The sequence below is a fragment of the Macaca fascicularis genome, chromosome 15, assembly GCF_037993035.2.
Source record: "Macaca fascicularis isolate 582-1 chromosome 15, T2T-MFA8v1.1".
Classification (NCBI taxonomy): domain Eukaryota; kingdom Metazoa; phylum Chordata; class Mammalia; order Primates; family Cercopithecidae; genus Macaca; species Macaca fascicularis.
Window position 1 is genome coordinate 66,452,090 of NC_088389.1, and position 13,456 is coordinate 66,465,545.

General features: G+C 43.2%; 1 protein-coding gene across 1 annotated transcript; it reads left to right on the forward strand.

Annotated features, from left to right (window-relative positions):
- The first annotated feature begins 215 nt into the window (after positions 1-215).
- On the forward strand, positions 216-9,119 carry TAF1L (TATA-box binding protein associated factor 1 like). The gene has a single exon (XM_005596044.5). It carries the CDS (start codon positions 1,963-1,965, stop codon positions 7,330-7,332), a length of 5,370 nt encoding a protein of 1,789 aa, XP_005596101.4. The 5' UTR covers positions 216-1,962; the 3' UTR covers positions 7,333-9,119.
- The last annotated feature ends 4,337 nt before the right edge of the window (positions 9,120-13,456 follow it).

Here is a 13,456-nt window from a genome sequence, read left to right on the forward strand (position 1 = left end):
AATGAAAAGACAGACAACCTAAAAACACTATAAAAATTAGATAAAAATATATGAAAAGGCAATTGACAGTAGAGGAAAAACAGTTGGTCAATAAGTGTATGAAAAGTTAGCCTTCACTAGGAATCAGAGAAATACAAATTACAACCACAATATCATTATACACTTATTGGAAATGAACAAAAATTAACAAATGACAAGCTAAGTGTTAGAATGGATGTGGAGAGGTAAGAACTTTTATACACTGCTGTTAGATAGGTAAAATGGTACAACTACTTTGGAGAACAATTTAGTAATAGCAAGTGTAGTTGAAAAAGCATATATTGTAAAATCTAGTAATTCCACTCCTAGATGTATACCCTGAAGAATGTGTCCTACATATGATCAAGGAATCATATACATTATTTATAAGAGGAACAATTTGGAAATAATTTAAATGAACAAACATAGGAACATAGATAAATTGTAGCATAACCATACTGTAGAACACTATAGAGCTATAAAAATAGAATTGAATGCATCAACGTAGTTGAATATCATAAACATAAATTTTATCCAGAAAACATTCTGGCTAAGCATACAGTAAGGTCGGGTGTGGTGGCTCTTGCCTGTAATCCCAGCACTGTGGGAGGCCAAAGTGGGAGGATTGCTTGAGGCCAGGAGGAGTTTAAGACCAGCTTAGCCAACATAGTGAGATTCCCATCTCTTAAAAAAAAAGGAAGGTAAAAAAATGAGTACACACGGTATAATGCCTTTTATACAAAATTGTAAAGCATGACAATATTATAGATTATTTGAAGAAGCATACATATTTAGTTCATGTATAAAGAGATTTATGAGCCGGGCACGGTGGCTCAAGCCTGTAATCCCAGCACTTTGGGAGGCCGAGACGGGCGGATCACGAGGTCAGGAGATCGAGACCATCCTGGCTAACACGGTGAAACCCCGTCTCTACTAAAAAATACAAAAAACTAGCCGGGTGACGTGGCGGGCGCCTGTAGTCCCAGCTACTCGGGAGGCTGAGGCAGGAGAATGGCGTAAACCCAGGAGGCGGAGCTTGCAGTGAGCTGAGATCCGGCCACTGCACTCCAGCCTGGGCGGCAGAGCGAGACTCCGTCTCAAAAATAAGTAAATAAATAAATAAAAAATAAAAAAAAAAGATTTATGGAGGCTGGGTGCAGTGGCTCACGCCAGTAATCCCAGCACTTTGGGAGACACAGGTGGGCTGACCATCTGAGGTCAGGAGTTTCAGACCAGCCTGGCCAGTATGGTGAAATCTTGTCTCCACTAAAATACAAAAAAATTAGCCAAGCATGGTGGCTCATGCCTGTAATCCTAGCTACTAGGGAGGCTGAGGCAGGAGATTCTCTTGAACTAGTGAGGCGGAGGTTTCAGTGAGCCTAGACCGCGCCACTGCACTGGAGCGTGGGGCAACAGAGCTAGACTTTGTCTCAAAAACAAGCAAACAGGCCGGGCGCGGTGGCTCACGCCTGTAATCCCAGCAGTTCGGGAGGCCAAGGCGGACAGATCACGAGGTCAGGAGTCCGAGATCATCCTGGCTAACATGGTGAAACCCCCTCTCTACTAAAAATACAAAAGAAAAAAAAATTAGCTCGGTGTGGTGGCGAGCGCCTGTAGTCCTTGCTACACAGGAGGCTGAGGCAGGAGAATGGCGTGAACCCGGAAGGCGGAGCTTGCAGTGAGCCGAGATCCTGCCACTGCACTCCACCCTGGGTGACACTGCGAGACTCCATGTAAAAAAAAAAAAAAAAAGTGTTTTCCGGTCCCGCCCCCTCCACACCCGCCTTCGCCCCTCCCCCACATTATTCAGTTTCCGGTAGAGGCTGGTAGGGTAAGGGAGCTCAGTAAGTCACTTCCGGGCGACTGTTGTTTTATTTCCGGTCTGTGGGACCCGGCTGCGATTTGCTGCTGAGGGCAGTAGCTACCATCACTGCTGCCGCCATCATGTCGGACACGGACAGCGAGGAGGATTCGGCTGGAGGCGGCCCATTTTCTTTAGCGGGTATCCTTTTCGGCAACATCAATGGAGCGGGGCAGCTGGAGGGGGAGAGCGTCTTGGATGATGAGTGTAGGAAGCACTTAGCAGGCTTGGGGGCTTTGGGGCTGGGCAGCCTGATCACTGAACTTACGGCAAATGAAGAATTGACCGGGACTGCCGGTGCCGTGGTAAATGATGAAGGGTGGATTAGGAGTACAGAAGAAGCTGTGGACTATTCAGACATCAACGAGATGGCAGAAGATGAAAGCCGAAAATACCAGCAGACGATGGGGAGCTTGCAGCCCCTTCGCCACTCAGATTATGATGAAGATGACTATGATGCTAATTGCGAGGACAGTGCTTGCAAGTTGATGCCTCCTCCACCTCCACCTCCACCCCCGGGACCAATGAAGAAGGATAAGGACCAGGATGCTATTACCTGTGTGTCTGAAAATGGCGAAGGCATCATCTTGCCCTCCATCATTGCCCCTTCCTTTTTGGCCTCAGAGAAAGTGGTCTTCAGTAGTTACTCTGACTCAGAATCTGAGATGGGACCTCAGGAAGCAACACAGGCAGAATCTGAGGATGGAAAGCTGACCCTTCCGTTAACTGGGATTATGCAGCATGATGCCACCAAGCTGTTGCCAAGTGTCACAGAACTTTTTCCAGAATTTCGACCTGGAAAGGTGTTACGCTTCCTACGTCTTTTTGGACCAGGGAAGAATGTCCCATCTGTTTGGCGGAGTGCTCGGAGAAAGAGGAAGAAGCATCGTGAGCTGATACAGGAAGAGCAGATCCAGGAGGTGGAATGCTCAGTAGAATCAGAAGTCAGCCAGAAGTCTTTGTGGAACTATGACTATGCTCCACGACCACCTCCAGAGCAGTGTCTCTCCGATGACGAAATCACGATGATGGTTCCTGTGGAGTCCAAATTTTCCCAATCAACTGGAGATGTAGATAAAGTGACAGATACCAAACCAAGAGTGGCTGAGTGGCGTTATGGGCCTGCCCAACTGTGGTATGATATGCTGGGTGTCTCTGAAGATGGCAGTGGGTTTGACTATGGCTTCAAACTGAGAAAAACAGAGCATGAACCTGTGACAAAATCTAGAATGATAGAGAAATTTAGGAAACTTGAGGAAAGCAATGGCACTGATCTTCTGGCTGATGAAAACTTCCTGATGGTGACACAGCTGCATTGGGAGGATAATATCATCTGGGATGGGGAGGATGTCAAACACAAAGGGACAAAACCTCAGCGTGCAGGCCTGGCAGGCTGGCTGCCTTCTAGCATGACTAGGAATGCGATGGCTTACAATGTTCAGCAAGGTTTTGCAGCCACTCTGGATGATGACAAACCTTGGTACTCTATTTTTCCCATTGACAATGAGGATCTGGTGTATGGACGCTGGGAGGACAATATCATTTGGGATGCTCAGGCCATGCCCCGGCTTTTGGAACCTCCTGTTTTGACACTTGATCCCAATGATGAGAACCTCATTTTGGAAATTCCTGATGAGAAGGAGGAGGCCACCTCTAACTCCCCCTCCAAGGAGAGTAAGAGGGAATCATCTCTGAAGAAGAGTCGAATTCTCTTGGGGAAAACAGGAGTCATCAAGGAGGAACCACAGCAGAACATGTCTCAGCCAGAAGTGAAAGATCCATGGAATCTCTCTAGTGATGAGTATTATTACCCCAAGCAACAGGGTCTTCGAGGCACCTTTGGAGGGAATATTATCCAGCATTCAATTCCTGCTGTGGAATTATGGCAACCCTTCTTTCCCACCCACATGGGGCCCATCAAAATCCGGCAGTTCCATCGCCCACCTCTGAAAAAGTACTCATTCGGTGCACTCTCTCAGCCAGGTCCCCATTCAGTCCAACCTTTGCTAAAGCACATCAAAAAAAAGGCCAAGATGAGAGAACAAGAGAGGCAAGCTTCAGGTGGTGGAGAGTTGTTTTTTATGCGCACACCTCAGGATCTCACAGGCAAAGATGGAGATCTTATTCTTGCAGAATATAGTGAGGAAAATGGACCCTTAATGATGCAGGTTGGCATGGCAACCAAGATAAAGAACTATTATAAACGGAAACCTGGAAAAGATCCTGGAGCACCAGATTGTAAATATGGGGAAACTGTTTACTGCCATACATCTCCTTTCCTGGGCTCTCTCCATCCTGGCCAATTACTGCAGGCATTTGAGAACAACCTTTTTCGTGCTCCAATTTATCTTCATAAGATGCCAGAAACTGATTTCTTGATCATTCGGACAAGACAGGGTTACTATATTCGGGAATTAGTGGATATTTTTGTGGTTGGCCAGCAGTGTCCCTTGTTTGAAGTTCCTGGGCCTAACTCCAAAAGGGCCAATACGCATATTCGAGACTTTCTACAGGTTTTTATTTACCGCCTTTTCTGGAAGAGTAAAGATCGGCCACGGAGGATACGAATGGAAGATATAAAAAAAGCCTTTCCTTCCCATTCAGAAAGCAGCATCCGGAAGAGGCTAAAGCTCTGCGCTGACTTCAAACGCACAGGGATGGATTCAAACTGGTGGGTGCTTAAGTCTGATTTTCGTTTACCAACGGAAGAAGAGATCAGAGCTATGGTGTCACCAGAGCAGTGCTGTGCTTATTATAGTATGATAGCTGCAGAGCAACGACTGAAGGATGCTGGCTATGGTGAGAAATCCTTTTTTGCTCCAGAAGAAGAAAATGAGGAAGATTTCCAGATGAAGATTGATGATGAAGTTCACACTGCTCCTTGGAACACCACAAGGGCCTTCATTGCTGCCATGAAGGGCAAGTGTCTCCTAGAGGTGACTGGGGTGGCAGATCCCACAGGGTGTGGTGAAGGATTCTCCTATGTGAAGATTCCAAATAAACCAACACAGCAGAAGGATGATAAAGAGCCGCAGGCAGTGAAGAAGACAGTGACAGGAACAGATGCAGACCTTCGTCGCCTTTCCCTGAAAAATGCCAAACAACTTCTACGTAAATTTGGTGTGCCAGAGGAAGAGATTAAAAAGTTGTCCCGCTGGGAAGTGATTGATGTGGTGCGCACAATGTCAACAGAACAGGCTCGTTCTGGAGAGGGGCCCATGAGTAAATTTGCCCGTGGATCAAGGTTTTCTGTGGCTGAGCATCAAGAGCGTTACAAAGAGGAATGTCAGCGCATCTTTGACCTACAGAACAAGGTTCTGTCATCAACTGAAGTCTTATCAAGTGACACAGACAGCAGCTCAGCTGAAGATAGTGACTTTGAAGAAATGGGAAAGAACATTGAGAACATGTTGCAGAACAAGAAAACCAGCTCTCAGCTGTCACGTGAATGGGAGGAGCAGGAGCGGAAGGAACTACAGCGAATGCTACTGGCAGCAGGCTCAGCAGCATCAGGAAACAATCACAGAGATGATGACACAGCTTCCGTGACAAGCCTTAACTCTTCTGCCACTGGACACTGTCTCAAGATTTATCGCACATTTCGAGATGAAGAGGGGAAAGAGTATGTTCGCTGTGAGACAGTCCGAAAACCAGCTGTCATTGATGCCTATGTACGCATACGGACTACAAAAGATGAGGAATTCATTCAAAAATTTGCCCTTTTTGATGAACAATATCGGGAAGAGATGCGAAAGGAGCGGCGGAGGATTCAAGAGCAACTGAGGCGGCTTAAGCGGAACCAGGAAAAGGAGAAACTTAGGGGTCCTCCTGAGAAGAAGCCCAAGAAAATGAAGGAGCGTCCTGACCTAAAACTGAAATGTGGGGCATGTGGTGCCATTGGACACATGAGGACTAACAAATTCTGCCCCCTCTATTATCAAACAAATGTGCCACCTTCCAACCCTGTTGCCATGACAGAAGAGCAGGAGGAGGAGTTGGAAAAGACAGTCATTCATAATGATAATGAAGAACTTATCAAGGTTGAAGGGACCAAAATTGTCTTGGGGAAACAGCTAATTGAGAATGCGGATGAGGTTCGCAGAAAATCTCTGGTTCTCAAGTTTCCTAAACAGCAGCTTCCTCCAAAGAAGAAACGGCGAGTTGGAACCACTGTTCATTGTGACTATTTGAATAGACCTCATAAGTCCATCCACCGACGCCGCACAGACCCTATGGTGACGCTGTCATCCATCTTGGAGTCTATCATCAATGACATGAGAGATCTTCCAAATACATACCCTTTCCACACTCCAGTCAATGCAAAGGTTGTAAAGGACTACTACAAAATCATCACTCGGCCAATGGACCTACAAACACTCCGTGAAAATGTGCGTAAATGCCTCTACCCATCTCGGGAAGAGTTCAGAGAGCATCTGGAGCTAATTGTGAAAAACAGTGCAACCTACAATGGTCCAAAACACTCATTGACTCAGATCTCTCAATCCATGCTGGATCTCTGTGATGAAAAACTCAGAGAGAAAGGAGACAAATTAGCTCGCTTAGAGAAAGCTATCAACCCCTTGCTGGATGATGATGACCAAGTGGCATTTTCTTTCATTCTGGACAACATTGTCACCCAGAAAATGATGGCAGTTCCAGATTCTTGGCCATTTCATCACCCAGTTAATAAGAAGTTTGTTCCAGATTATTACAAAGTGATTGTCAATCCAGTGGATTTAGAAACCATACATAAGAACATCTCCAAGCACAAGTATCAGAGTCGGGAGAGTTTTCTAGATGATGTAAACCTTATTCTGGCCAACAGTGTTAAGTATAATGGACCTGAGAGTCAGTATACTAAGACTGCCCAGGAGATTGTGAACGTCTGTTACCAGACGTTGACTGAGTATGATGAGCAGTTGACTCAACTTGAGAAGGATATTTGTACAGCTAAAGAAGCAGCTTTGGAGGAAGCAGAATTAGAAAGCCTGGACCCAATGACCCCAGGGCCCTATACACCTCCGCCTCCTGATTTGTATGATACCAACACATGCCTCAGTATGTCTCGAGATACCTCTGTATTTCAAGATGAGAGCAATATGTCTGTCTTGGATATTCCCACTGCCACTCCAGAAAAGCAGATGTGCCAGGGCCGAGGTAGGCTGGGCGAGGAAGACTCTGATGTAGATATTGAAGGGTATGATGATGACGAGGAGGATGGGAAACCTAAGTCTCCCGCCCCAGAAGGTGAAGATGGAGATGGTGATCTTGCAGATGAAGAGGAAGGAACTGTACAACAGCCTCAAGCCAGTGTCCTGTATGAGGATTTGCTTATGTCTGAAGGAGAAGATGATGAGGAAGATGCTGGGAGTGATGAAGAAGGAGACAATTCTTTCTCTGCCATCCAGCTGAGTGAAAGTGGAAGTGACTCTGATGTGGATCTGGTGGGATAAAATCCAAACAACCCCACATGCTTCAGCATGCTTCAGGAGAACACAAGGATGGGCATGGAAAATGAAGAAAGCATGATGTCCTATGAGGGAGACAGTGGGGAGGCTTCCTACAGTTTGGAGGATAGCAACATCAGTTATGGGAGCTATGAGGAGCCTGATCCCAAGTTGAACACCCAAGACACAAGCTTCAGCAGCATCAGAAATTTCCAGCTGGGCATGGTGGCTCACACCTGTAATCTCAGCATTCTGGGAGGCCTAGGTGGGCGGATCACCTGAGGTCAGAAGTTTGAGACCAGCTTGGCCAACATGGCAAAACCTCATCTCTATTAAAAATACGAAATTTAGCCAGGCGTGGTGGTGCATGCCTGTAATCCCAGCTACTCGGGAGGCTAAGGCAGGAGAATCACTGGAACCCGGGAGGCAGAGGTTGCAGTGAGTGGAGATCATGCCACTGCACTCCAGCCTGGGCGAAAGAGAGATTCCATCTCAAAAAAAAAAAAAAAAAAAAAAATTCCAAGCATGATATCATCTCACTTTTTTAATTTACAGGCTGGAACAGATAAGAGCCTTCCTGCTGGGACAGAGACTTGGGTTCTAGTGGACTCTGCTATACTTAAACCTATGTGACAAACTGCCCATTATTTTATTATTTAATTATGCAATGCCTAGTTCCTAAATGGATTTGAGGCAAATTACCGTAAACTTTGAAACAGCCTATATGTCAGAAATGATAATGTTGCCATCTAAATGTTTTCTGTCCCTCCCGCCTCAGGGGAAATGGTAGGAAAATGGTAAGTTTCTTAGGGCAATGACTGTGTCTTGTGTTTCTTTTCATGCTTAGGATATGGTTCTGTGCATAGTAGGTACTCAGTAAATGTTCCTAGAATCATAAAACCCTCAACAGATATGTTACTGAGCATCTGCTTTTCATGATAAGCACTCTATCAGATCCTTGGGATGCAAAGGTAAATAAGACAAATCCCTTTTACCCAAAGAGCTCACCATCGAGTTGGGGAAGGGGAAGTGGAATTCAAAACATGTTAATAAATCATTATAGTACTGTGAGATAAATGCAATTAAGAAGCTTGCTGTAAAGTATAGGGGAAATAGAGGAGTAATCATGTCTGAAAAGTCAGGGAAGTCTTCCTAGAGATAATTTGCGAGCTGAATGTTTTAGAATTAGTAGAAGTTTGCCAGATGGAAAAGTCCAGGCAAAGTGTAACGTGAATGGGAAAGGCCACAGTCTAGAAATGGCAGAATGTGTTTCTAGTTTGTTTCCAGGAAGGATTTAGGATGGTTTATATTCCAGTCCTTTAATGCTGGAATGGCTAGAGATGAGACTGAAAGATGGGCACGAAGTATATCATCACAAGCTTTGTGTTTGATGTTAATGTGTATGATTTTTATATTATGGGAAATAAGCTCTTAGAGGAGTGATGTAATCAGGTTTGTGTTTTAGAAATCTGTGTAATGTGTGAATGAAGAAAGAAATTGAAGAATCATATATAACAGATATATGTGATTCCATTTTTGTAAGACACAGAACCATGTGTGTTTATTTATATGTGTTTTTATATATACTTGTGCATGCAAAGGTAAAAGTCTGAAAGGATATCCGCTAACTGTTCACAATGATAACCCCTAAGGAATGGGATTGGAGGGGAGGGGGCTTCTGTGTTTGTTATGTATACTGGGTGGGATATTGTGCTTTTATTTCTGTATTGTTTGAATTTTTTTACAAGTATGTATTATTTTTGTAATACATTTTTTTATTCCAAAAAAAGAAAGAGATGGAAATTCAGAAATGTGTGTAAACAGGGAATCTTCACTGTATTGATAATGTTTTATTTCTTAAGCTGGGTAGTGGGTACCTGGATTTTCATTATATTTTTCTCTGTTTCTTTTAGCATATCTCAATATCTCATAATAAATACTTTGTAATAAATTTCATATGTGCATAATATTAAATAAGTTCTAGAAGTATATATACCAAAATATTCATTGTGTTTATCTCTGAATAGTAGAAATGTATCTTTATTTTCTTTGTTTTTCATGCTTACATTTTCTAATTTGCATTACTTTTATTTTAAAATATCTTAAAACATAGAAGAATGCCACAAAGACACAGAGCTTCTATAAGACCTTTCACATGTTACCCTTGCTGGTACATAAGGCACCACCAAACTAATGTTCTAACAGCCAGTCAATATTTTATCCCTTCTCTCTTATGCTGCCATTTTGGTCTGTTTAGGTTTAATGGTATCTGTTTTAGGTGGTACCTAACCATCTCTTGGCATAAAAAACCTGCTCAATGATTGCTTGTTAAATCTTGAGTAAATGAATTGTAATAAGCATGCAGATGACTCAGCATTGACTCACCTAAAGGTAACATCCACAGTCTTTACACAGTCTTCTACATCTCCAGTGATGTAGAATTCAGCCTTGACTTCTCTGCTCATTTCAAATCCTTTCTCAAACTCTCGGTACAAGAAGACAGTATTGCTTCCTTCTCCAAACAACCTGCTTTCTCTTACTTCTAGCCCTTTGTCCATGTACTTCTCTATTCCTAGAATGAATGCAACCTTTGTTTGTCTGCCTGGTAAATACCTATTAATCTGTCATATTACAGTTTAAACATTTCTCCCCCTGTGAAACATTCCTGGCTCTCTCCCTCCACTCATTAATTCACTCAACAATTACTGTGGTAGGCTAAATAATGGTCCCCAAGAATCATCAGTTCCTAATATCCAGAAGTTGTAAATATGTTGCTTTATATGGTCAAAAGGGCTTTACAAATGTGACTGAGTTAAGGATCTTGAGATGAGGGGAAAGAGAGAGAGAGTAGGAATAAGACAGAAGGTGATATGAAGACAGAAGCAGAGAGATTTGAAGATGCTACACTACTGGGTTTGAAGGTAGAGAAAGAGAAAGGAATGCAGCTGTGGTAGCTGGAAAAGGCAAGAAAGTAGATTCTCCTCTAGAGCCTCCAGAAGGAACCAACTCTGCTGACACCTTGATTTTTGCCCTGTAAGACTTATGTAGGACTTCTGATACCCAGAACTGTCAGAGAATACATTTGTGTTGTTTAAAGCCACTAACTTTGGGAGGCCAAGGAGGACAGATCGCCTGAGTTCAGGAGTTTGAGACCAGCCTGGCCAACATGGTGAAACCCAGTCTCTACTAAAAATACAAAAATTAGCTGGTGTAGTGGCATGTGCCTGTAATCCCGACTACTCGGGAGGCTGAGGTAGGAGAATCATTTGAACCAGGAGGTGGAGGTTGCAGTGAGCTGACATTGCACCACTCCAGCCTGGGCAACAGAGGAAGACTCCGTCTCAAAAAAAAAAAAAAAAAGAACAAAAGAAAAAGCCACTAAGTTTATGGTCATTTGTTACAGCAGCAATAGGGAACTAATACACCCATGTAACCACTATTTGCTGGACACAAAACTAGGCACCAGAGGAATAGGCAAACCAGAAACACATGATCTCCACCTTAAAAGAGCTTATAATCTGATGGGGAATATGAATATTAAACAACTAAACAGAAATTAATATGTTCATGATATTAATGTACTTAGATTGATAGTAATTTAGATTGATGAGGGTAAGAAAAGTCTGCTTGGTGACATTACATTTAAGCAGGGACTTGACAGATGAATAGGGCTTAGTGATGTGAAGAATGGGGGAGGAGGTGTTCTCAAGAGCATGTGCTAATGCCCTGTGGCAGGACAGTGCTTGAGGTGAGGCAGTGTGAGAAGAGGTTGGAGAGATGGGCAAGATCCAAATCATGATAGGCCTTATTGTCTACTTTACAGAGGACAGATTTTATCTAAAGTATGATGCAGAAGACATTGAAATGTCAAATGATGTGTCATAGCTAACATTTTAAAAGATGATTGTGACTTCTCTGTAGGGATTAGATTGAAATGGGCAACTATAGCAAAGGGAAGACCAACAGGAGGCTATACAAGAAATGATGTGGTATGGAGAGGGAGAAGTTTGGGTAGAGTCAACATTTAATTTCGAAGCAGTGCTCATAGGACTGAAGAAAATGAATGTCTGGATAAAATGTTAAGGACATTTACCAAGTTTCTAATATGAGCATGTGGGCAGATGTTTTGTATACTTTCCTGAAATGAGGACCCCTGAAGGAATACATAGGCTGGGGGCAGTGAAGGAATACATAGGCTGGGGGCAGTGGAGATCAAATGTTTGGTTTTTTTTTTTTTTTTTGAGACGGAGTCTCGCTGTGTCGCCCAGGCTGGAGTGCAGTGGCCAGATCTCAGCTCACTGCAAGCTCTGCCTCCCGGGTTTTTACGCCATTCTCCTGCCTCAGCCTCCCGAGTAGCCGGGACTACAGGCGCCCGCCACCTCGCCCGGCTAGTTTTTTGTATTTTGGTTTTCAGATTGTTAAATCTGAGGTGCCTGTGGAACAACCAAGTAAAGATGTCAGGTAATAGTTAAGCATGTAGGTTTGGAGATCCAAAAAGATGTCTCAGATGGCACTTAAAGTCATAGGTGACATAGGGGTGGACTATAATTTCTAAAGTCATAGAAATTACCTAGGAAGAAAAGATACTCAAGGCTGAACCTGAAAAAACTCTGACATTTAGGACTCAAGGAAGGGGAGAGACGATAGCAAAGGGGATTGAGAGGGAATGCTCACAGAAGTGGAAAAAACCCAGAATCCTGGAATCAGTGAAGTCCAGGAAAGAGTATAGAAGAGGGTGAGAGTGTTGAATGGCAATAAGACGTAAAGAGGTGAGAACTGCAGAACATTCCAGACTTGAGCAATTATGGCACTTATAGGCAACCTTAGCAAGAGCAATTGTGGTTGGGTCATAGGAGCCAGACTGAGGAATGAAAGTATTACAAGGAAGTGGAACCTTATGCAGGTGACTTTTTTTTTTTTTTTTTTTGAGAAGTTTAAAATAAAAGAGGAGAGAGAATCAGGTGGTAGCAGATAAGGAATGTACAATCAGATAAGGATTCTTCTTTAATAGGTGATGGAATTGCAGAGTTAAGCACAGAGAAGAAAGGAAGAGGCTGGAGTTCCAGGAGAGAAGGGGGATAGCCTGTGGGACAAGGCTCCTAGGATGTCTGGAAGGGGTGAGATCTCTCCCCTGAGAAGGGATTCGTCTTTGCTAGAAAGAGAACACTTTCCTCTGAAGGAGAGGGTGCAGATGCTGGCAGGTTTGTTCTGTAGGCGGCGGGACAATGAGGATGGGAGTTCCATTCTGATGACCTCTATTTTCATCATGAAGGTCATCTCCTGAAAGTGAGATGAAACTGAAGAAGGACAATCTTAGATATGGGGAAAGAGGGGAAGTCACTGACTAGTCATAGCTGGCAGGAAGTGAGCAGAACAGGCCATTTTCTCTGTGGTGCCCCACTTTACCTTAAACAGGAGCCCACCCTAGCACTGTGATACCAGTGGAACAATAGTTTATGTGAACTTCTTTTCTTTACTAGACTATGAGCACCTTGAAGACAGAGATTTTGCCTTCCTCATCTTTGCAATTTCAATATTGTTACTGGTATATAGTAAAAATAGTTCTTCATTCAGTCACTCATTCATTCATCTGACATTTTATTATTTAATGTTGGATTTGATTATTTATTAAATTAATTAAATGTCGAATGAATGAGTGAGTGACTGAATGAAAAACTATTATAGAACAGGACTGGCATGAAAATGTCTGATTGGTCATATCCCACATGTTTCTACATTGCCGGCATTCTGAGAAATAACAAAACCCCTGGAGAGTTTGCCAACAATGGGCAATGACTTACCCAAGGACTGCAGAGTCAAGAAGAACATACATTCAGTGAAGCCAGGTGAATGTGGGTCAGTGAAGTAGTTTATAAGTAAGGCTTCTTTCTTCAAACAGTTACATTCTTAAAAATACTTTGGAGAAAGCAGAATATTCTAGTTATTTCCTGCCATTTTTCCCTGGCAGAGCCCGAGCCTAGTCCTAGGGATAAAAGAAACTTCTCTTAAGAACCTTATCACCTACAATCTCATATCTTATTTTTGCAAGTTTCAGTCTTTTCTATATATATACATTTTTAAAGTAAGCATGTTATTTAAAAAACTATATATGGTGCTTTTTTCCACTTAA